The sequence below is a fragment of the Mus musculus genome, chromosome 15 (genome assembly GCF_000001635.26).
Source record: "Mus musculus strain C57BL/6J chromosome 15, GRCm38.p6 C57BL/6J".
In the NCBI taxonomy this organism is placed as follows: domain Eukaryota; kingdom Metazoa; phylum Chordata; class Mammalia; order Rodentia; family Muridae; genus Mus; species Mus musculus.
In genome coordinates this window covers 75,591,150-75,615,199 of record NC_000081.6, presented here as the reverse complement: position 1 = coordinate 75,615,199, position 24,050 = coordinate 75,591,150, and the positions used below count along the sequence as shown (strand labels likewise).

Here is a 24,050-nt window from a genome sequence, read left to right as displayed (position 1 = left end):
TACCCCCACGCCCCTTCATTTGTGGAAGAGATTCTGTTTTGGAGTGGCTCCTCTCTGGAGAATTATACCCTTCTCTTGTCAGTGAGACTCAACTGCTAAGCCTGTGGCTTGGGCTTGCTCACGTGGTCCAAGTTTTTCTCTAAGAAGACAATGAAGTGTCTTCTGCTAAGAAGCTCCAGTGTCTGGACACAAGCTCTGAGCCATCTGGACACATGGCCCCTTTGTCTGGTGGCCAGGATTATTTGCTGTGTACAGCTTAGGGTCGGCCTGAGGAGATGCTGTCTTCAGTGATATACAACTGAGACATGTCTGTTCCTGACAGTGGCCGTTCACATGGGAACCTGGGTAGTGTAGGGCCTCCCTAGTTGCAATGGATTGTCTTTGTGTTAATGTCACTGCCTTGTTCCTGCGTCACTGGCTTCTACAAACCACAAGGTCCTTGGAAGGGCAATGGTAATGAGTCTCCTTCCTCAGGATTTCCTGCCTTGGGGAAAGCACCTGCTCCCCTCCCTCCCCACCCCCCCATCCACCACCACCACCAGGATTTTTACAACTCAACAAGGAACAGTAAGACCACTATAAATGGTTGCTTTCTGTCCTGGGAGGCAGGAAGATTCCAGAGAGCCCCTGGACTCTGTCAGTGAAACTGAAACTCTTGTCCAGCACCAGCCAAGAACAAGAGCTAGTGACCCTACAAGTGAGTATTCGTTGTGAATACAAAATGTCAGAAACAGATAAACACATTTGTGTCTTTTTACAATATCAGAATTTATTGAATAACAAATAACAAATTCACAAGCTACATTGGCTTCTTTGACTGGTATTTGTCAAGTGGTTCAGATTGGCTCTTGCTAGTGACCGAGGCAAGCACAGCTTCTTTTATTCCTGTGAAGACTACTAATGTTAACACTCTAATTAGACCTCAACTGGCACACGGCAAGTATTTCTGGCCATAGGTAGGTTACAGAATGTCTGCAACAGGGTTAAGAAGATTGCTGTGGAATTCAGGGAGGCCATAGTGGAGGTAGAGGCAGGAAGCTGACATAGAGGCAGAGTCCCTGGTAGGGTGAGTGACAAGTCCTGTTAGGGAGCTGCTGCTAGGGACACTGGCAGAGCCACACCCCAGAGTTAGAGTTCAGCTGAGCTGCAGTGTGTAATGGAGCTAAGGAAGTGAGGTGAAACCTACACTAGTGTCATGGTACTAGAGGCAATGGGCAGCCCTGTGTCCAGATGGGCAGAGAGAGAGATGGATGGAGTTGACTCAGCGGTGAAGACCAAGCTAAGCTGAAGTTCCCATGGCAGCTGGGTTTTCTTTTCTTGCTGGCCCCTCAACTTGAACGTATATCAGGGTGGTCACAGGACAGGTTTGTGGGAGCTGTTCCCATTTTACTGTTGGGATGCTTTAAAATCTTTTTCCCCCTTATCTTTATGTCTGTATGAATACACGTGGAGACCACTTTGTCAGTCTTGTTTGAGGCAGGCTTTCTTTGCTGTTTGTTAGCTGGCCTGTGAGCTTTTGGGGATTCTCCTGTCTCCTCCTTCCATCTTGCCGTAGGAAGAACACTGGGATTATAGATATGTGCTGCCACATTGGGCTCTTCCATGTATTGAGTGAGGGTCACAGCTCGGGTCCTCATGCCTGTGCAATAAAAGCTTTACCCACTAAACTATCTTCCCAGTCCTATTTTTATTTTTTAACTTAAAAAAAAGAGTTATGTATGTGTGTGTGTGGTGGTGGTGGGGAGTGGGGACTGGAGAGATGGCTCAGTGGTTAGGAGCACTGACTGCTTTTCCAGAGGTCCTGAGTTCAATTCCCAGCAACCATATGGTGGCTCACAACCATCTCTAATGGGATCTAATGCCCTCTTCTGGTGTGTCTGAAGACAGCTATAGTGTACTCATATACATAAAATAAATAATTAAAATAAAAGAGGTGTGTGTGTGTGTGTGTGTGTGCACTTGAGTGTGTGTGTTCTATGAGCATGTTTGTGTGTAGGAGTGGATACCCTATAAACAGGCACAGGCTATAGGAAGACAAGATTGGGCATCTTGTTCTGTCATGCTCCGCTTTCTTCCCTTGAGACAGGGCCTCTCACTGAACCTGGAGCTAGGCTGGCAGGAAGCCCCAGTGATCCTCCTGCTCTCCCCCTCTGTCCTCCCCTGCTGCCCCAGCTCTGGGTTTATGTGCAGCCATGCTCAGCTTTTTACTTGTATTCTGGGAATTTGAGCTCAGAACCTCATGTTTGCATAGCAAGAACTTTAACCCCTAGACTATCTCCCCAGTCCCAAGAGTGGCTATTTTTATAGAATCATTTCCATATTTTTACTTTTATACCTTACCTGTGTTGTTTTGGTCAGAAGAATAGAGGATATGAATCATTTCCGCCTTGGGCGGAGACGTGGCATTCTGTATCTGACATTCTGTGCAGGGGTCTTGTTGTAAAAGCCATTGTCACCTCTCTTCAGAGTTAATCCAAATGGCTCTGTCACTCACCTGGGCGTGAAAGCCAGCTATTCCAGAAATGTTAAGAAAATCATTATGCCCAGGTTGATGGCTCAGCAAGTAAAGGTGCTTGCCACAGAGACTGGTGATTCTGGTCCCTAGGGTCCACATGGTGATGGCTGATTCTACAATAGCTCAGGCTTTGTTGGAAACAGACCTGTGGGAAGCAGATCTGTAATTCCAGAAAGCCAAATCTGCTTCCAGGCTGGGATAACTATAGGGCAGAAAAGTGGGAAGAGAAGTGAAAATGTTCCTTTTAGGCCCACTGTTGGCTGTTGCTAGGGGTAACGAAGGAAATAAGGCACATGGTGGGTAAAAGAACATCAGGTGACTAATAAGCATCTCTCAGGCCTTTTACCTGAATGGATAGACTGGGGAGTGCCAAGAATCAAGAAAACAAGTCACTGGGAACCAAAAACCTTTATGTTTCAGGAATTGTCTCTATTTAGCCAAAATGAAGCAGCTTTGCAAAGCAACGTGGTCCTGGCAGACAGGTCCCACCAGATTCTCTGCTGTGGAGAGAGATGTCTGGGGTGGGAGCCACCCTAGGACTCTAAGGGGGGGTGACTAAGAGTTCCTGTAAGTGAGGCCATTCAGGGTGACTGGAGGATCCATGCTGAATCCTGGGCTTATTGGTCCCCTAATATGTAAAACATTTGAGCTTTGGTGGATGCTAGGCCTGAGTGTGCTCTGATTCATGGGAACTTCCCTGAACATTAAGAGGCAATGGCAGCAGCGGTTAGATATGGAGGAAGGCCAGTACAGGTGAAACACACTAAGCTCGTCCCAAGGTTAGGCAATTAAGATTTTAGATTTTTCTTAGCAAGAAAATAATCTAGGAGTTGGTACGTTGCTGGGGTACTCACTGCATACCCCCATCTGCTGAGTGTAGCTACTTCATCTAAACTGGAACATTCTCCCCACCCCCACCCCCAAAGGAAGGCTCTTAAGACTCAGGTAGTAAGCAAAATGTGTAAGGTTTACAAGGCTCCTGCTCAAGGTTACAAAACCAGAAAATAATCGCCTGTGGGAGGAGACTTCCCACAAGGCAGAGCTACCTGCAAGTTATGCAGAGAGCCCCAAGGATGTGTTTGTGAGTTGTCTCCCATGTTGGAGGTAGGATTTTTACCTTTGAGTTACCCATGCTTCTATAGGTAACCCAAAACAACTTGCTGGTTCACTAAATTAGATGTGGAGGGATGTTCTCTTTGGCCTATCATTCATGTCCAGTCTGCAGAGAGAATAGATGTGAATTCACACTTTCTCAGGAAGAGTCACACGACACTGTGGGAGAGTTTCTCCTGCTACTGTGAACTGTAATGGCAAAGTGGGGGAGCCTGAATCACAGCTACCACTAAAGAATTAGGAAAGGTAATTATTTTTTTCAGCCCAAAGTCCTTTCAACAGTGACAAAGCCAGACAGGGCCCTGTAGAGATGCCTCAGTGGTTAAGGACCTCCGTTGCTCTCTCAGAGGACTTATGCTCAATTTTCAACACCCATCTAACAGCTCACAATCAGCTGTAACTCCAGGTTCAGGGGCTCCGACATCCTCTTCTGGCCTCTGCAGGTAGAAAGCATATATGTGGTACACATACAGGCAAATAACTCATACATGTAAAGTAAAACTAAGTATGTATGTTAAAAGAAGCCAGGGAGTTGATGGAGAAAGGCTGTGGGTTATAGTGATCCAGAAAAAAACAGGGACTCCCACACCCGTACACAACATGGCTCGTTGGCAGAATAGTTGGTACAAATGACGAGTCCTTTGTTGTACAGGACCTTGCTAACACCTTTTAGGGTATAGAGATGGCTCAAAAAAGTGAGTAGTTCCCTTGTAAAGGACCTCAGTTTGGCTCCTAGCACTCATGTTGGGTGGCTCACAATCTCCTATGACTTCAGCTCTAGGGGATCTGACACCCTCTTCTGTCATCTGTGGGCATGAGTTATGTAAGTGATGTACATACAGACAAGACATCCATGCATACAAAATTAAGAATAGGCATTTTAAAAAAGAATTATTTTTAAATTATATGTATACGAGTACACTGTAGCTGTCTTCAGACAAACCAGAAGAGGGCATCAGATCCTATTACAGATGGTTGTGAGCCACCATGTGGTTGTTGGGAATTGGACTCGGGACCTCTGGAAGAGCAGCTAGTGCTCTTAACCCCTGAGCCATCTCTCCAGCCCAAGAATAGATGTTTTAAAAGTCTTTAAAGAAGATTTCACTACACGGATGATTGGAGGCAGATCTGAGTGTCTTCTAGACTTAGAAAAGCACCTGGGGTGGTAAGTACATTCAAATCCAGGACTGAGGATGGGAAACCAATCCACTCCAGGTGCAAGGCCTGGCACAGCTGTAAGACTTGGGGGTGTCTTATGGTAAAATAAGATATGGATGATAGTTAACATAGTTTTTCCGAACATCCTAGAACAGCCTGTACTGGCAGGTATAGACCAGCTGCAGGTGTTCCTAGGACTTCTGGAATGGTGGAACACTTTCATGCTCCACCTTGCCTGAGTTGCTTATACTTTGTCTAACTTGACAGAAGGGCGCCATATGACATTGGGCCAGGAAGGATCGGTAAGGCTTGAAGATTTTTTTTTTTTTGTACGAAAACTAAACAGTTTTATGCTACCATCCTCCAGTGTTCCTTCATGTTAGAAGCCACCAGAAGTTCAGAGGGCTACAGCCAGGGGCTACATAAGAAATGGCTTGAGCAATATAGTCCTGATGGGGCTTTGGTCTCAGTCATGGAAAAGATAAGAGCTTGGTATATAGTGCTAGAAGAGGGATTTGCTAGCTGTGTAGAAAGCATTGTGACAGATGGAATCCACCGCTGGTTCCATCTCAGTGACAGCGAAAGCAGCTCATCTGGTAAAAAGTCGGGATGAAGGAAGCCTTCCAAAGGGTCACCTCTTTCTGGGGTGGCACAGAACGTAACTCTGCAAGGATGGCACACATTTATAGTAATATGGTGTGGTGCTTGCGAGCGCTTTCACTAGTGCCCTCCAGGTTGCACTGGGTTCAGTGTCTTTCCAAGCTACTGAGTGCTGCCTGGTATTTGAACCAACATTCCTGCTAGGCAAGGTGCTGACAACGGTTCTTTTCATTCCTGTGGGTGCTTGTCACATAGATAGTAGAGACAAGGTCACCAGAGAGGAGTGGGTGTTTGCAGCCATATGCAGAAATGCTTTCATCATATGGCTGGAGAGAAGAGAGGGGAGGGGTGGCCCATAGCTGGCTTAAGAGTAATAGGAACGGTGCCAGCTCTGAGGCTTGACCCGGGGCATCATCTGCTGACAGCTGGCTGTATTGGATGGTCAGTGGGGAAGAGAGAACTGGCGAGCTCTGGATTGGCCACGGTGAGGACAACAGATGTGTAAGGGATGTATAACAGAGCTCAGCAGAAACCAGAGTCCCTAGTGGTTCCTCACATGGCAGCACACAGCCTGTTGAGCCTTCCTGGAAACTCGGGATCAGATATCCTTACCAAAATACAAAATGCAGGCCATCTGTTTCAAGTGCCACAAGAAGGTATTTGCTGGGTTCATATAAAGTCTGATCACCAGAGAGCCAACATAGGCTAGAGAAGAGCCAGCATGTCCAAGAAACACATGTATATTCTGCCTGCTGTTTTGACACCTGGGGTCAGCTTCCAATGAGGACCTTGGCAAATATATGCTTTGGTGAGAAAAGCGCACAATCTACCTGTCCACTATGGGACTGGCAAGTAGACATCACAGGGTTTATGCTTGTAGGCAGGGCAAGCAAATATCCTCTCATTTGCATACTGCCATAGGTTTCTTGCAAGCATCACTGTGTTAACAGACTAGTGACGTCCCCAAGAGTCGCACCCAACTCAGTGTTACATATGGGCACTCTGGAAAACCAGCAGTCACGAATGCTAATGTGCACAGTTAGGCTGACATTTACCTTCTCCATAACACTGAAGGGTCTGGGTGTTTGAAATCACAGATTGCTATGACTGCAGTTAAAGACTTAAATGTAGAGTGTACCCTAGAGGTGTGGGGAGAGGTATCCTATACTCAAGAAAGTTATTGAATACGAATCCCAGTGGCAGGGTTGATTACCTCACTGTGAGTTATTGGCCTGGGAGGCTTGTCTTAGTTAGGGTTTTACTGTGATGAACAGACACCATGACCAAGGCAACTCTTCTGAGGACAACATTTAATTGTCACTGGCTTACAGGTTCAGAGGTTCAGTCCATTATCATCAAGGTGGGAACATGGCAGTGTCCAGGCTGGCATGGTGCAGGAGGAGCTGAGAGTTCTACATTTTCATCTGAAAGCTGCTAGCAGAATACTGACTTCCAGGCAGCTAGGATGAGGATCTTAAAGCCCACAGCCACAGTGACACACCTACTCCAACAGGGCCATACCTTCTAATAATGTCACTGCCTAGGCAGAGCATATAGAAACCATCACAAGGCACTTGGTGACTTCCATATCATAGGGGCATTGCTACTATGTCTGGCTGGATACTAGAACTAGATGGTAAGTTGCAGCTGCGGGAGACACCACACGTTCCGGTTGCAGGAGCTAGGGACATTAACCTATGATGGAGCTGGAAGTTTCCTCTCTATTGGCTTGCTTTCCTGGTGTCAGAAAGTGCTATGCAGGCTACTAGGAGAAATGTCCCCAACAGCCCAGCATGGTTGTGAACCCAACCTGCTTACAATAGTGGCGTTCCAGGAAAATGCGCTCACTGGTATGAAATGTCTGGACTGTTAAAGGTACAAACAACTGATTTCAGATTGAATTTAAGGCCTACTCCACAATATGTTTGATGCTGTGAGCCAGGACAAAAACCTATGGCTAGAGAAGCCGGAGGCCCCAGCATGAAGGCTCTGCTATCATTGGTTAGAAAATGTGATACACCTGTCAGATTACCTTCTAAACATTTGTGTTAATCCTCATAGACTACTGCAACGTTCAAACTGTCCAGTAGAATTTCCTTTTTTCTTTTCTTTTTTTTATTAGATATTTTCTTCATTTAAATTTCAAATGCTATCCCAAAAGTCCCCTATACCCTCCCCATGCCCTCCTCCCCTACCCACCCACTCCCACTTTTTGGCCCTGGTGTACCCCTGTACTGGGGCATATAAAGTTTGCTATTCCAAGGGGCCTCTCTTCCCAATGATGGCCGACTAGGCCATCTTCTGTTACATACGTAGCTAGAGACACGAACTCTGGGGGTACTGATTAATTTAGAAATTCTTTTTATGGTTGTGAAAGTTACTGCAGAGATTCCCAAGTGGTCACACTGCTGGATTTGTGGACAACTCACCCTCTCAAGTTAAGCACGCATACCCTGGACTGACGGCATTTCCTCTGTCCCCACAAATTGGACTGACTTCTTAGAATCCCTTGAAAAGCAGTGATTTCTTCTAGTAGGTAACATGGGCACTGAAAAGAGTATTTACCGGTGGGCTCAGGTCAGAGGAGTCTCTGGCTATTGTCACTGAAACAAGATAAAAAGGGTATAGGTCAGTTGGATGTCCATGACTTAAAAAACAACAACCGAGGATTAAACCTGGGACCTTATACATGCGGAGTAAATGCTCTACTATTGAGCTGTATTCCCAGCTCTAGTGTGTGTGTGTGTGTGTGTGTGTGTGTGTGTGTTAATGAAGGTGCCATCTTTGACCACTTTCTGCCTTGTTTATTTTTAGAACAGTTTATTTATTCTTATTTTATGTGTTTGGGTGTTTGTTTTTCCCGCACATATGCCTGTGTACCATCATGCACACATGATGCCCTCAGCGGTAAGAAGAGAATGTTGGATCCCCTGGAGGTGGAGTTACAGAGGGTTGTGAGCTACTATGTGGGTCCTGGGAACCAAACATGAGTCTTCTGCAAGAGTAGCAAGTGCTCTTAACTGTTGAACCATTTCATAAATCACTCCACCTTACATTTTATTTTATTATTTTATATTTTATTTGATTTGAGAGAAGTTTTCTCTGTGTAGCCTTGGGCTGCCATGGACTTTACTCTGTAGACCAGGCTGGCCTGGAACTCAGAGATCTGCCTGCCTCTCTGCTTCTGCCTTCTGAGTGTTGGGGTTAAAGCTATGTGCCACCATGCCCAGCTCCATCTTATTTCTTGAGGTATGGTCTCTTATTGAATATGGAGCTTGTGAATTCAGCAAGACTAGTTGCCAGATAAGCCCGAGAGAGCCTCCTGTGTCAGCTTCCCCAGAGCTAGGGTTATAGGCACGCCTCCATGTCTGCGTTTGTGTGGTGCTTGAGTTGGAATTTGGCTTTATGAAAACACGAAAACACTTTATCCGCCGAGTCAACTCCTCAGTCCTCTTTTTGATTTTTAATTTCGAGACAGGATCTCTCTTCAAGGCTGGCCTTGAACTTCCTGCTCCAACCTTCAGACTTAGGATTGTAGATCTGTGCCGCTGTGATGGGAGTGTCAATTGTCAACCTGAAAGACTCTAGAAAGACTTGGGTGGCAATCCTCTGACCATGTGCCTAGGGAGCTTACTTTGATTGTATTGGCTGATTATAGCCTGTGGGTGGCGCTGTTTCCCCCAGCAGGGCTTCCTGAACTGTATAGAGTGGAGACTGTGAGCTGAGTACTGGCAATCCTTCATCGCACTCTCTCTGCCGCTTGATTGTGGACGTTATTGTGACCAGATGCTTTAAGCTTTAAGCTCCTCCTGCCCTGATTTACCTGCCATGATGGTCTGGACCTTGGACTTTGAGCCAAAGCAAACCCTTTCTCCCTTAAGCGGTGTTTGTCAGAGTACTCCGTCCCAGTGACGGGAAACAAAACTAAGATATTGCTATGCCTAGCTTGTCTGTGAGACTTCGCTCACTGGCTTGGGTTACTCCATTACTCTAAGGAGGGTTGGTTGCTGTTATCTCCAGTAGTGCTGTGGTAGACAATGGCCATCCCTGAGTAGATGAGAACACACAACACCTCTCCTAAGGTTCAGAGAGCCTGGTGAAGGGGGACAGAGAAACACTGTAAGAGTTGGAGGAAGGATAGAACGTAACTATTTCTTCTGAGTTTGCTATGACCTTTACCATCACGAAGTTGAACAGCTGTGGTAATCTACAGGGGATCTTGGGCCAAAGTCTTATATGCTGGTTAGTTTTTGTCAACTTCATACAAACTAGAGTCTTTCAACAAGAGAGAAGCTTGATTGAGAAGATGCCACCATCAGATTGGCCTGTATGGGAGCCTCTGGGGGCGTTTTCTTGATTAACAATTGATGTGGGAGAACCCAGCCTTGCTGCCCTTGCTCAGACCATCCTGAATTGCAAGCTGAGAAAGCTACCTTGAGAAAGCATTCCTCATATCCTCAATTCCTGGCTCCTAGTTCCTGTCATGAGCTCAGACCATGAATTCCCTTCATGATGGACTGTGATGGGGTCATGCAATCCGAATAAACCCTTTCCTCACCAGGCTGGTGTTGGTTGTGGTGTTTTATTAAGACAACAGATAGCAAACTAGGACAACGAAGTAAGTTGGACTGTATGGGAGGCAGCTAGGTCTACAACTCTGGGTTATGAAGAGGTAGCCCCAATATACCTATCCAGAGAGTGCAACTGCCACCCCTCCTGCCTGAGCTGCATGTCCTCTTAGAAATGCAAAAGTATGTAAGGGGTTAAAAAATATTAGAGGTTTGGGACTTTTCAGTGGTGCAGCTGCTGTGAGTCACCCCGTGTGTAACCCCAGCAGACTCATAAATTTTTCTAAGCTAAACTTGGTGGGATCTTACTTTAGTCCATTGGCTTCCTTCCTATTTGGAACAAACAGTTATTTCTTTTATATGGAGAGTCACAAGACAGGGTATAAACACACAACACAATCTAGGGGGCACCCACAGGCTCTATATGGAGGGGAGACCCTCTGAATCTGTCAGTGGACCCCAAGTTCTATAATACTGGGCAGATCTAGACCTGGATCTAGGCCAAGGATATCCTCCATCTTGCTCACCATGGGCCCACACAAGTAAACAACTAAGGGTCTTGGGCACTAGTATGTTTCCAGAGGCTATTCTGCAGCCTTGGGCTTGCTTCACCTGGGTACCACTGGCCAGGGAACTAATATCCTCTTTGTTATACAACATCTCCAGCAGCCTGAGTTCTACCAAAGTCAAGCCACATATATCTCTCAGCCTAGGTACCCTGGGATGAGATTTCAAGTGTTGTGTGAGAATGGAGCCAGATCAAGGTAGCTCACAGAAGCCCCACCTAGGCTGATGGTGTACCCTTTTCCAGGCTGGACTTGTGCTTCCAGACCAGCCCATTGAGGTGCTAGATTCCCTCCCAGACCACCAACCATCCTTATGGTCGCCCAGCTGGACGTGTGTACATATGTTTGGCTGTGTATGTGATGACTGCGTGTGATCTGTGGCCACCGTCTCCAAGAGTTCCTCTACCTGACAATCCTTTTGTCTCCCTGATCTGCCTGTTGCTGACAGACCAGGAGTTCTGTCATGTTCTGAACAGCAGCCTAGAAAGCCACACTTAATTCCTACTTGTCCTCATCCCATCCCCTAGTGTGGCTGTGTTTGGAGAAAGGGTATTTACAGAGGCAATTAAGATAAGACCTGGTCATTAGAGTTGGCCCTGATCCAATACAACTGAATGAGAAGAGTTTGGAACACAGGCATAGCCAGCGTGATAACCCAATTCTGGGGTCGTTATATCACAGTGTCAGCTATCAGACACCCAGAATGCTTGTTTTTGGAAGCGTGACAAAGCTTCCATTTTGTTTTATTGTTTGTTTGAGATGGAGTCTCACTCTGTTGCCCATCTTCCTCCCAAGTTTAGCAGTAGAGAGAAAAGCCACTGCAAACAACTGCAAAAGCCGCCACTAAAAAAAAAAAAAAAAAAAAAAGCAAAACCCTGCAGCCAGTTACATTTTCTGTTCCTGGCATCTGAAAGCAAATCGATGTTCTGGGCTCAAGCTAAGTGAGCCGAGCCCTCACCTCGGTAGAGCAGAGCCCCTTCGCTGACTGCTCCAAGCCTTCCCAGAAGCACAACAGCCAGGAAGGGCCTACAGCAAACTCTGAGTGGGATGGAGTCTGGCAGGTGTTCTGCTTCTGCGGGCAGATCAGGAGTCAGCAGTCTCCGGCTTCCTTTACCTGGGGTAGAGCTTGCATCACCCTAAAGCTATGGCTGTCAGCCAGGCGGGGAAACCCAGAAGCTGGGAGAGAAGAGAGCCCCTGAGGGAAGGTTGTAGGAGGGCCCTTCACTGAAGGGGCTCTTGGCTTGGTGCTACAAAGAGCTGAGCATGGTGCCTCGAGGTTGCTCTGAGGGAGTGAGGATTCTGGTTTTGCTGAGAGAGCTGTCTGGCTCAATACAGGGTCCTCTGGAGATGCATCTGAACCCTGGCCTTCCAGGCTCAGGGTTTTATAGGAGCAGAGTCTATTTGACAAGGTGGCGGGGGTGGGGGGTGGGGGCTACAGAAGCAGAGGCTATTTGACAAGGTGGTGGTGGTGGCTACAGGAGCAGAGGCTAAGACAGTTGACAAGGTGGGGGGGGGGGCTACAGGAGCAGAGGTTAGGATAGTTTGACAAGGGGGCGGGGGCTACAGGAGCAGAGGTTAACATCGTTGGACAAGGGCTGTACAGATGGATCAGCAGTCCTGAGTTCAATTCCCAGCAACCATATGGTGGCTCACAGCTATATGCAATGGTATCTGATGCCCTCTTCTGGTGTGTTTGAAGAGAACAACAGTGTACTCACATATGTTAAATAAATTAATACATCTTAAAAAAAAAAAAAGACAGTTTGACAAATTGATGCCAGCCTGCTAAATTTGCTCACACAGGCAAAAACATCACTGGAGAATCTGAAACTTGCTAGAAATGTGTCTGGGGTCCTAAGAAAATGACCACACCATCTCAAGTATGTTGTTGGCAAGGCAAGAAGTTGTTTTACTTCTGAGGCCTAGAAAGATGGTTCAGCCATTAAGAGCACTCTTTCAGAGGACCTAGGTTTGATTCCTAGCATCAGATAGTGCCTCCTAACCTACTGTAACTCCAGGCATATAATTTCTGGCCTCTTACTGCACCAGGCACTCACATGATGCACAGATGGATATGTGGGCAAGACTCCCATACACATACAATAATAACATAAAAATATTTTAGTTCTGCAAAGGATGTGTAACCATGTCAAATCAAGCAGGCAAGCACATCTAGCAGAGATACCTCTGGGCTTCTTTCCTAATGCACAATGGTCCTACACTTCACTCCGAGTGGTCAGAAGAGATCAGCCTTACACTCTTATACTGTTGGCTGACTTAGAACAAGGCAGTGGATAAGCAAAGGGAGATTTTTTTAAAAACGAGGACACAATTGTGAACACATATTTGATTCAAGAAGTGATGCCCCTAGGGGAACTTGAATTTCTGTCAAGTGAGCGGCTTCTTTATAATTTTTTTAAAAAAATATGGAGCTTTGTCTTATTTAACCCTTTGATAGAAAAGATGGTATAGTTTCTTTACGCTTTGCACAGAATTAAGATAAAAAGGCACAGCTGGACATGGACCTTTAATTTAATCCCAGCACTCAGGAGGCAGAGGCAGAGGCAGAGGCAGAGGCAGAGGCAGAGGCAGAGGCAGAGGCAGAGGCAGAGGCAGAGGCAGAGGCAGAGGCAGAGGCAGAGGCAGAGGCAGAGGCAGAGGCAGAGGCAGAGGCAGAGGCAGAGGCAGAGGCAGAGGCAGAGGCAGACTGATCTCTGAGAGTTTAAGGCCAGCCTGGTCTACTTAGTGAGTTTCAGAAGAGCCAGTGTTATGTAGAGAGACTCTTTCTCAAAAGAGGGGAGGACACACTGAGGAAGAAACCTTTTAACTCCTGGATGGATGCTTGCTTGTTTCCCAGGGCAACCTGGGCCCCATCCCTCAGAGTGGGTATGGAGCTATCCCTAATTGGGAGGAGACATCCCTAAGTGGGTGTTGGGCTGAGTTCTACTTATTGTTGGTGTGTGTGTGTGTGTGTGTGTGTGTGTGTTCACCACGGCTGATGGGCCAGGCAGCTGCAGTGGGAGAGTGTTAAAAAGCAGAATAGCCCAATAGGCTCATATAATTGAATACTTGGTCCCTGGTTGGTGGAACTATTTGGGAAGGCTTAGGAGGTGTGGCCTTGCTGGAGGAGGTGTGTTACTGGGAGCTGACTGTGAGGTTTCAAAAGCCCACACCATTCCCAGTATCATAGGCACTCCTGTGTCATGCTTGTGGACCAGATGTAAGCTCTCAGCTACCTACTGCTCCAGTGCCAGGCTTCCCTGCCTGCTGCCATGCTCCCTGCCATTCTCTAGAACCTTAAACCTCAATAAACTCGTTCTTTTGTAAGTTGCTTTGGCCGTGGTATCTCCTCCCAGCTATTGAAAAGTAAGTAAGAGGGTGTAGTGGCTATTCCTGGTTGTCAACTTGACTATATCTGGGATGAACTACAATCCAGAATTGGAAGGCTCACGAATGATCCTAATCCAAGTTTCTAACCTGGATATTGGTATGGAGATCTTGAGGCATAGTGGCTACAAATCCCAGAAGATTAAGACAGGGAGATCTCTGAGTTCAAGGTCATCTGGGATTAAAGTCATGGTGACACACATTTTCATGCTGGGCTACATCTTCTGCTGGAGACCTACATAAGGACATTGGAAGAAGGAAGATTTACTCTCTCTTCTTTGCCTGCTTGCCTTGTGGGAGTGAGGAACTACTAGATCCTTGGACTTCCATTCAGAGCTGCTCTGACCATTGTTGGGAGTTGGACTGCAGACTGTAAGTCATCAACAAATTCCCTTACTATATAGAGACTACCCATAAGTTCTGTGACTCTAGAGAACCCTGACTAATACAGAGGGGCAGGAGCATGTGCATGTGTATACACAAGCTCTCTCTCTCTCTCTCTCTCTCTCTCTCTCTCTCTCACACACACACACACACACACACACACACACACACACAGCATTGCTATGAGCCAATGGGGCTCCGAGGCAGATGGGTGAGCTGGTGAAGATGGATGTGGTCAGGACTCCCAGACAAAGGATACAGGAATCTCAGGGGGATCTGGCTCAAGGTCACATGTTTGTGGCTACAGAATCAAGACTCCCCCCCCCATATTTGCTATTTAAAGAATGTCACAAGGTGTCAGGTAAGGTGAGGTCAACAAGAGACTGTAGCCGTGGTCCCAAGGGCTAGAGGAGCCAACTGTGCAGACACCTACTGGATAGGCCGGTCAGAGGTGCCAGTCACAGTCAAGAAATCCTAGACGTGACCTCAGAGTCCAGTGCAGGATGTCATCCCAAGGAAGAACAACAGGATGTGAGGGTGCTACTGGGTCAGTTTCCCAAGGGTGCTGCAGTAAGTCACAGACTCATAACTTCCCCATAAGTCCAAGCTTACGATGCAGAGCTGGAGGAGGGTGTGGCCCAGACTAGCTTCCGTCGTCAGTGTTCTCGCATGCTGGTCTCAAAACTGAGGCTTAGATCTTAAATGTCCTCCAGAGGCTGGTGTTGGAAGTCCTGAGCATGAATGTGTAGCACTGTGTGTGTGTGTGTGTGCGTGTGTGCACATGCGGTGTGTAGGTATGTGTGTGGGGGGGCAGGAGGGCTGAGTGTGGTAGGTATGGGTGCTGGCAGGTGATCTTCTCTGTTCCCAAGTTATTCCTTGCTCCTTTCTGAAGCCACTGGATAAACTCAGTGCCACCTGCACAGTCCCCAGCTTGACCTCAGCTGTGTTTCCTGCTTCCCCAGAAGTGAGCACAGAGACCCTGGAAGAGGAGAGTGAGGCAGGAGAGGCTCTACAGCAGTGACTTCAGACTGAAATGATGTGTCTAGTGTTTCTAAGTTGGGAGTGGCTACTGAGGGTTCTTTTAGTCTGGAGAGACTGGAACTAGCACAGGTGGGACATTTGCAATAAACACACACCGTATTGGGTCGGATGGAGCATGAGTCCTAAGTGTCTTATGGATAGTCAGGCTTGGGGCACTTCAGTGAGTTCACACTGCAGTCCCCTGACACAGAGGTGATCAGCTGCATGGGGTTCCCGGAGGTCATGGAGTTGGTAGGGTGGATTGAAAATTTTAACTCGGACAATCCGACCCACCCTCAGCTGTGAACCATATTCAGGGCTGTGTCTCTGTGTGTGATGAAGCATGTGTGTAAGCCCATGTATGCAAATGCACGTGAAAATGTAGCAACAGAGAATCAAGATAGTTAGCTTCAACAAGGGAGTTTATTTCCCCTCCTAAGAAAGGGCATCCTGAGCTACACGGTACAATGTCTTGTTTATTGGTGTTCCAGAACTTTTTCCCATGTTCCCTTACCATCCTCATGGTGTTACCTTGTAGTAGAAAGGGCTGCTGCATTCCCGTCAGCAGGAAGGAGAAAGGGGACAGAGGAAGAGTTGCCTCCTCCACCCAAGGGCTTTGTCCTTGTATAGCCTAGCTTGGCACTGAAGCTTTATTAACAGGAAATCGAGAGATAAGGTTTGCTAGGGGTTTCTTATTGCACATCAACAAACAGACGTGGCTTTTTGGAAAGGCCTCTAGACTTCTAGTTCTTGCAACACTGAGCTACTGGGGACCCAGGAGTCCCTTAAGCCATGCTCCTTGTTGCACTGTGGGGAAACTGAGTTCCATCCAAGTCAGCGATGGAACAGTGGCCTAGGCATGGTCTCCTTCCTCTATCCCAGAGCTCTGCTCTGGCACCAACTGCTGGTGGAGGTCTAGCTTGGTGCAGTCAAGGAAGCCAAGAGCTCAGCCAATAGGAGCCATACCCAATCAAGGGTTGGCCCATGTGCAGCCAGGATCCCTGCCCACTCAAGGAGGGATGCACACCTCCTGGGGGCCTCTCCTCACCAGAGATACCCATCCACCCAGGCGAGAATGGGTGTGTCGTCTATTTGTCTGCCTAAGGAGCCCTGGGGACTTTTTGGCATTTCCCAGACCTGCTGTCCATTTCAGGCTCCCAGAATCCTCCCGGAGGCCTACACTAGAAGGGAGGTCCTAGAATCCAGAAAAGGATGGATTTCTGTGCCAGGCTGTAGCTGGAGAATCTCCTCCTAAGCAGTCAGGCTTTCTTTACCCTTTCTGCCTCCCTCCCTGCCTTAGCTGCAGTCACTGTACCTCAGCCCTGCAATATTCTTGGATTCCTTCCAACACCCCCTCCCTCCAGGTCTCCGGAGGCTCACCCTGCACCTCGCACGTATGAAAGAGCTGACTTCCTCTAGATGTTGGCTCTGGGGAAGATTCTCGTGCCGGCAAATTCAAGATGAGAATGAGCCTTCTAGGCTTGTTACTCTCTCTGCGTAGCTGAGCAGATGGGGCCCCTATAGGCTGAACATCCCCCGAGCACAGGCGATAGACAGCTGGATCTGAGGCTGACATGTTACCCACACTGCTGCCCATGGGTTGAGGAGAGAGGAAGGCCAGGAGGCCTGAGGGTGAAACTGAGGGCAGAGAATGGCCGAAGGAGCTGCAACGAGCTAGATGGCAAACGACATTCAAGTTTATTCTCTGAAGCTGGTTGTCAGGAAGGAGAGGCCAGGGCGTCCTGGTTGGAGGAGAACGGGTCTTCAGGCCCCTGACGCCCACAGACAAGTGAAGAAGCTGAGCAGGAGGGCTATATTACCAAATTTGGTCCAGCCTGAAGGGTATCCTGCCCCACTTCCCTGGGGCTGGTTAGCCTTGCCACTCTTAGGCAAGTTAGCCCCATCGCTCTGAGGATGAGCAGCCTTGACAACCTGGGGGTGGCTAAACTTGCCACCCTGAGGATGTCTAGTCCCACTTTCCAGGGGGCTGTCTGCCCGGCCACCCAGAGGGTTCTGGACTTGGGGGTTCTGCCAGGGTGGAATATTGCACAGTGTGGACTGGCAACAGGTCTGAGTCATCTGGGTGCCTCCCACTGTCTTGATGATGGGCTGGCAGGTATCAGTACACCACATGGAGTAGGTAGTCAGGTAACCTTTGTCTAGGGGGTGTGGAAATCAGGTGGTGAGGGTGGAGCATGGGCGTCGGCTGTGGGCTCTTCCTCTGTTCCCCACCCTGGGTGTGCCTCCCCAGATGCTCACCGGTTCCGCTGTGGGAGACGAGCGTGATGCAGAAGGGTTTGCTGCTGGAGCAGCTCTGTGTCTGATTGCAGCTCTCCCCGCTGTGAAGCACTTGACAGAAGTAGCATTGTAGAGGTGCTGTGGGTCGCAGGGCAGCTCAGATTGAGAGAGAGAGACTCCAAGGCCATGCCTAAGTCCCAATCCCCACCACCAGTTACCCGGTAGCCCTCCCAGGGGGGCCTGGAGCTATTAAAAGGAAGGACAGAGCATGGGGTTCAGATAAGGTGAGACCCAGGGCTAAGGGACATTGGGGGTGGGGTGAGCCTGAGAGGGGGAAACCCTAGGTGTCAGCTCAGGGTGGAGAAGGTTGCAGCCTGTGGAGAGAACCAGTGTGTGGGCATGCTGGGCTCCCCCCACACCCCATACCCAAGGGTGAGATGTAAGTGTTGGAGGAATGCTCTGTGCAGAGCAGGAAGCTGGGCCCTCAGCTGGGGTACCTCTGTCCCTGCTTCCAGGGATCATGTTGGTCTCCTCCTCTTCCTCTTCATCATCGTCATCATCGTAGTTGTAGTTCTCTGGCTCCGGGTCCGCATCACCATCTTCTTGTGCCCAGCCACTCCCTGGTGTCACAGGGACATGAGTAAGCTTTGGCCACTTAGATGCAGAGGACACACTCGGGGTTGAGCGCTAAGTCCTGACCCTAACATGCCCTCTTCCCCATACCCTTTCCATTTTATGGAAGGAGACAGAATTCCCCCCACCCCCACCCCTGCAGTGCCGAAGCAGCCAAGCCTGCAGAAGAGAAGAGCCCCAGGCCTTCTATCTTACTCCTCAGGTCTATTCCTTGTCCCTAGGATAAGGGGTGCCTGGAGGTACTCATGGGTAAGGACTGGGCCATCCCTTCTTGAGGCGACCCGCACCTGGCTGTCCACTTAGTAGCAAGATCAGGAGGACAGCCCTGAGAGCCTTCATCCTGGCTCAGGCTGTTCTGTCTACTGGCGCAGTCCTCACTCGGGGTTCTGAGTCTGCAGTAAGTGGGACATAGGACATTCCTGGGGGCTTCCTGTGGCCCCCACCAGCTCTAATCTTAAACAATGGGTCTCGCATTGGTCTCCAGCTACAGGCACCAGGCCAGGGACATCATTTCCCTCCAGAACCTCCGGGGATAGAGAGGAAAGGGAAGCTATTATATTGGCCTTGGGTGTCCTGGTCACCTGAGCTGTTTCTGAGCTGGTGGGGACTACAAAAGGTGAGTGGTGGCCTCAGGAGCCACCTGGTCTTGTCCTGGCTCTTTACACCTCCAGGCCTCGGCATTATCATGCTCAATGTGGGCCTGGTTCTAGGCTGCATCAGCACCTATCTCAAACCTCTGGGGAGCCTGGCTTCACAGCCACAGGGGCTCAGGACTCTATTTGAGGGTCACAGGCCAGGCACCTTCCTCCCGAGCGGAGTCATTCTGCAGAGTATTTAGGAAAGAACATGGTCTGTCCAGCTGCAGCCCCAAGAACCATTCTTCTCCTCACCTCCTGTCTGTGATCTTGTTCGCCCAGGCTCCTGCTGCTCCGGCCTCTTCCTCCTTAGACAGGTAGCTCCCTTAGTAACCCGCTTCCCCTTCAGTCTCTCTTTATGAGTTACCTCCCCAGAGGCCTCCCTACTGCTCACATGTTTCTGGATATCTACCCCCTCACCCCCCGATATTACAGCCTCTGACCCCTCTGGGGTTCCTCTGCCCTTGATAAGCCTACAGAATGTAAGTCCCCTCATCCCTGGGCCTCTGCACCTAGGTAGGTGTTGACTTAGAGACAGAGAGCTTTCTGGGACTGGCTTCTGCCTGGCAAACTCCCAGCCACTGTCTCCCCTCCCCCCGGCCCCCACCAGTGTACACTGTGTGAGCCCTTGGATCCCTTGGGTCTCTCCCAGGGTATAGCAGACCCCCAAACTCCAGGGCAGTTTGCAGATGGATGAGCTAGGTACTGGAAAGTCATGTTCCTTCACCTGAAGTATGGAGAGAACCACTGGACTCAGGACAGGAGTCGGAGTCACTGGCAAGTCCTGGGAAGTCTGCCTGTCTCATGACTTGGGCCAGCTCCTTAACTTGCCTAAGCCTCAGTTTCCTGGATTGTCAATAGGCAGTGGGAGAAACTGCCAATCTCCTAGAGGTTTCTTGGAACAAATATGTGAGTCCCAGTTCCCTGTTTCTCAAATTGTCTAACCTCGTCTTTCTCCTAGGGTGAAGTGACCATCAAGAGCCAGGACTCACAAATGCAAAGGACTGCATGGCATGGGTGGTCCCCTCTGGGCTGATTGGAAGACACAGGTGTCCGATGACTTAGCTGCAAGCATGCTGGACCTCCTTGACTCCTCTTGAACTGTCTTCCTTCCTAGCATTTGGGAACTTGCCCAGCCTCCTGTTGTTCTCCACCCCCATTCCTAAGTCCTCAAAGCCATGGTTTCTTCCCCAGTTAGGGTCATCTCTTTTGGTCTTTCTTATGGCCCCAGACCTCTGCAAGCCACATGCTTACCTCTAGCTGCCACCTGCTTCCTCTGAGGGAGCCTCTGACCTGGTGAGGGCCTGTGCCACTCAGGACCCTGTAGGGAGAAGTAGGCTCGCTACTACACCTTCCTCCCATGGGCCTAGGCTCTGTCAAACAGTCTTGCCTCGAGCCCAGCTCTTCCTCTGCTAGGGCCACATACACCCAGGCCTGAGCTTGAGAGCAGTTCAGAAGAGTGAGAGCAACATTTAGAAAATGTAAAGGGCAGTGGTGTGGCCACCCTAGGTCCAGTGGGAGGTGCACATTGTCCCCAGTGCTGCACACACCCCTCCCAGACCCGGCACATGCTGTTCCCAGTCCTGCAGGAAAAGCCTGCTGGAATTTGGTCCAGCTAAGCCAAGGTTGATGACGCTTGGTGAAGATAGGGTTGCCTACCTCCTGATACCTTGGTGGCAGAGACTTACTCCCCTCAACTCTGACCTGAGTATGGATGGGAATCACTTGGTTTAGTGTGCATGGATCCCTAACCCCTCCCTACGGCACCCCCACCTTGTACTACATGGTCTTGAGCAGACCCAAGCGAGCCAATAGTTCCTCCAGAGTGAGGACATGTCCATTGAGAGCCCAAGATCTCAGTGTAGTGGCTCTGAGGTGCCCAGAGTCATCTTGGAGCCTGGGTCCTGGGCTTTGGCTCTTGGGTTGCATCTCCCTTTCAGCTCAGACTTCCTCTCTAAACAGACCTTTCTGCCAGTGGGTTCTGGCCTTGCCTTTACTGCATGCCTCCTTGGGCTCCAAGGATGCTACTGGACCCTGGCCTCCCCACTTTAGTCTTTTTGGAAGCAGCAGGCTCGGGCTCAGACCTCTGTGCTAGCTGTGGACATGGAATTCCTGGCTACTTATGCCCCTTCTAGTGAAGCGGCAAATGAGGTGATTGGTGAGGTTGGGCAGGCAGGGGCAGTACTGAGGGCTGCAGGCTATACTATCCTTGGGGGGTTTATATGGTTCCATCTTGACCTCTGGGGACACAATAGTATCAGATTGGGAGCTATGCCGTCCCCCAAGGATACTATTGAGAAAACTAGGGAGATATTTGGGAGACCAGCACATCGGAACTTAACAATTGATAGAGGCAGGATTTGGGGTTCGTGTCTGGTGTCTGGAGATTAGGCTTTGGGGACAGATCATACCCCAGAGTCTGATTACACTAGCCTTCATGTTCATCATCCTGCTAGGGTTCCCCCATTCTCCACTGCTGACCCTCTTCCTGTTCCATCTGGATTTCTCCTTGAAGCAGAACACACATCCTCTTCCCCTGAGATTAGATGAATCCCAATGACTCCCTCAGAGGTGATGTATAGGTTCTTCTGGTTCAGACAGGCACTAGTTTCTTCTTCTTGAGAACCTACACTCAGAGGCAGCCATGGTGGGAGGGTCGGGGCTCGCCTCTTCCTATGAACACATGAGGGAAACCTACCACAGCCTCAGAAGACCCCTCACAGATGATCACTTCCTCCCAGCTGCCCCATATCCCAGGACCATGCTATATCCCTTCTCTGTTTCCTAAACTCCCTCAGCCACACATATCAGCCTGGAGACTCTCCTATCCTTGGGCCCCATAGGGGACAGCAGAGGCTGCTGAGACCTCACTGTGTGCCCTTGGTCTTCTAGCCTCCACTTGGCTCCCTGAAGCTGGAGGCTCTGCCTCAGATATCCCAGCAGAGAGCTCAGCCCCTTCTTCTCTGAGAAGACCAGTCAAGGCCCAGCTCTACTGTCCTCAACCCCTGTGTAGACTACTGGTGCCCACCTTCTTGGAAAACATAGAGGAAAAGGGCATCTGGTCATGCATCCATCTCCCTCACCACCACCCCTCCCCCAGTGTAGTCAGACTTTAAAAATAATTACGCCGGGAGTTCTACAATGGAGGGGGAGGGCAAAGACGCTCTTCACATCCCGAACAGGAAAACCCGGAAGTGGATAGTGAACCTGCTTCCTGCTTCAAAGGAAGGTTGAAGTTCTGTTGTGTGACCTCACAGGAGATAGCCACATTCCTGGGCCATTCGTCTGACGTCTTCTCTCACAGTCCCAGATCTGTGTTTTCCTCCCAGGCCTATATCTGTCCCCCATGGCAGGGACAGTGGAGGACTGCAAAGGTGTGTCCTTTCCCACAGCCCAGGAAGGCAAGATTATCTGTGGAGGGGGACAAGGCACTGAGCTGGGACATAGATCTGTGGTGGCGGTACCTTATATGAGGGAGGCTGTGGGCTGTGGGGATTGGGACAACAGCCATTGGAGCAGCTGAAGCAGCCAGTGGCAGGCACATGGGGCCTCTTGGCAGAGTCTGCATCTTGCGGTAGGCAGGAGTCAGAGCTGCGGGATGTCTCACATGGACCCTGCCGGATAGATGTCATTATGAAATCTCAGATAAGGCTTTGGGCCACATTCTCACTAGAAGGAGTTAGGGGTTCCTATTGGGGTCCAGCACCTCCTGCCCAAGCCCCCTACTGTTGGCAACTCTGATCACCTTGGGGAGGGCAGACCTTGCTGAACTAGGGAAAAATAATCACCTTGGTGGCTTATCCCTGTTTCTCCTTTGGGATCCTCTGTGAGAAGTGAGAGAGAAGGCAAGACCTGCTCAAGCCTCAACTGGAGACTTGGGCAAAGCTGGATGAGTCCTGAGATCATGAAGGTCATCTCACAGAGAGCTCAGAGTGGGTCAGGGGTGACCGGCACCTTGCAGACTTGGGCTTCCAAGGGGCTGAAGTGGGTTGTAAGGACATCATGCAGGACCTCCAGACTAGGGCCCAGAATAAGGCAGAGATATGCAACTTGGCCCCGATGTCCCCAGCTTGGACAGAGAACCCTGTGTTGCACGAACCCCCTCTCCCCCGCCCCCACCAGCTGTCTCAGCTTCACCTGGGGCTCTAAGGGCCCAGAAATCTACCTTTCAGACCCTGCTATATACTGAGGCCCAAATTCCTAAAGTACAACTGTCTTAGGGTTTCTATTCCTGCACGAAACATCAGGACCAAGAAGCAAGTTGGGGAGGGAAGGGTTTATTCAGCTTACACTTTCCACATTGCTGTTCATCACCAAAGGAAGTCAGGACTGGAACTCAAGCAGGTCAGGAAGCAGGAGCTGATGCAGAGGCCATGGAGGGATGTTAATTACTGGCTTGCTTCCTCTGGCTTGCTCAGCTTGCTTTCTTATAGAATCCAAGACTACCAGCCCAGGGATGGCCTCGCCCACAGTGGGCCCTCCCACCCTTGATCACTAATTGAGAAAATGCCTTACAGCTGGATCTCATGGAGGCATTTCCTCAAGGGAGGATCCTTTCTCTGTGATAACTTCAGCTTGTTGACACACAAAACCAGCCAGTACAACATCTTAGGAGGAGAAACAAAGAGACAGGCTGTCTGAAGATGACCTTGGGGTATGGGCTAGGAGGTGGGCCCCAGCTCTTGCCCCATCTCTTCCCCAGAGCAGCAGTGGTCACTATAGCTTCCCATCCTTCCTCACATCCCGGGAGTCCAACTAGACCATGCTGGCCTTTTCTCTGCACAACAATAAGTTATCTTGACCAGGACCCATCCCTGTCTGGCAGCAGCCTCAGCTTCTGGCCTGGTGGGCTCTGCATGCTGCTGCAAGCCATGTTCTTTTAAGCGAAATGTTCTTGAAGAATGATTATTCCTTTCAACAGGATGTACCTACCTCTAAAAGGAAAACCCTTGGGTAAGTTAAATTTAGCAGCTACAGGCACACACAATGATTTAAAACTGGACGGCCCTTACAATGGAAGTGGGCCCTGGGCTTGACTTACTAGGCCTGGGGCGGTGTCCCTGGCATGATGCACTAAGGCCCAGCTGCCTGCCTGTTTGGAAAAGCCTGCTCTTGAGTTTGGCTTCAGTTGGTGTACTGGCTGGTTTTGTGTGTCAACTTGACACAAGCTGGAGTTATCACAGAGAAAGGAGCCTTTCTTGAGGAAATGCCTCCATGAGATCCAGCTGTAAAC

General features: G+C 49.4%; 1 protein-coding gene across 3 annotated transcripts; it reads right to left on the bottom strand.

Annotated features, from left to right (window-relative positions):
• Positions 1 to 16,986: 16,986 nt before the first annotated feature.
• Gpihbp1 (GPI-anchored HDL-binding protein 1) lies at positions 16,987 to 18,570 on the bottom strand. Of its 3 annotated transcripts, none has more exons than NM_026730.2 (4): positions 18,470 to 18,570; positions 18,047 to 18,169; positions 17,571 to 17,687; positions 16,987 to 17,470 (listed from the first exon to the last, which is right to left on the bottom strand). In NM_026730.2, the coding sequence occupies exons 1-4, from the start codon at positions 18,519 to 18,521 to the stop codon at positions 17,076 to 17,078; spliced, it is 687 nt and encodes a 228-aa protein (NP_081006.1). In that variant the 5' UTR covers positions 18,522 to 18,570; the 3' UTR covers positions 16,987 to 17,075. The 3 variants fall into 3 exon arrangements, with proteins under 3 accessions (NP_081006.1, NP_001333968.1, NP_001348223.1); NM_001347039.2 differs by having other exon boundaries at positions 16,987 to 17,109; NM_001361294.1 differs by having other exon boundaries at positions 16,987 to 17,053.
• Positions 18,571 to 24,050: the final 5,480 nt, after the last annotated feature.

Bases quoted from the DNA above. Each gene is read 5' to 3' on its own strand.
- Gpihbp1 (NM_026730.2), bottom strand. From the start codon at position 18,521: ATGAAGGCTCTCAGGGCTGTCCTCCTGATCTTGCTACTAAGTGGACAG. The intron at 18,170-18,469 runs GTGCGGGTCGCC...CTGTGACACCAG, and splicing joins GCTACTAAGTGGACAGCCAG to GGAGTGGCTGGGCACAAGAA. The intron at 17,688-18,046 runs GTACCCCAGCTG...TGCGACCCACAG, and splicing joins CCCTGGAAGCAGGGACAGAG to CACCTCTACAATGCTACTTC.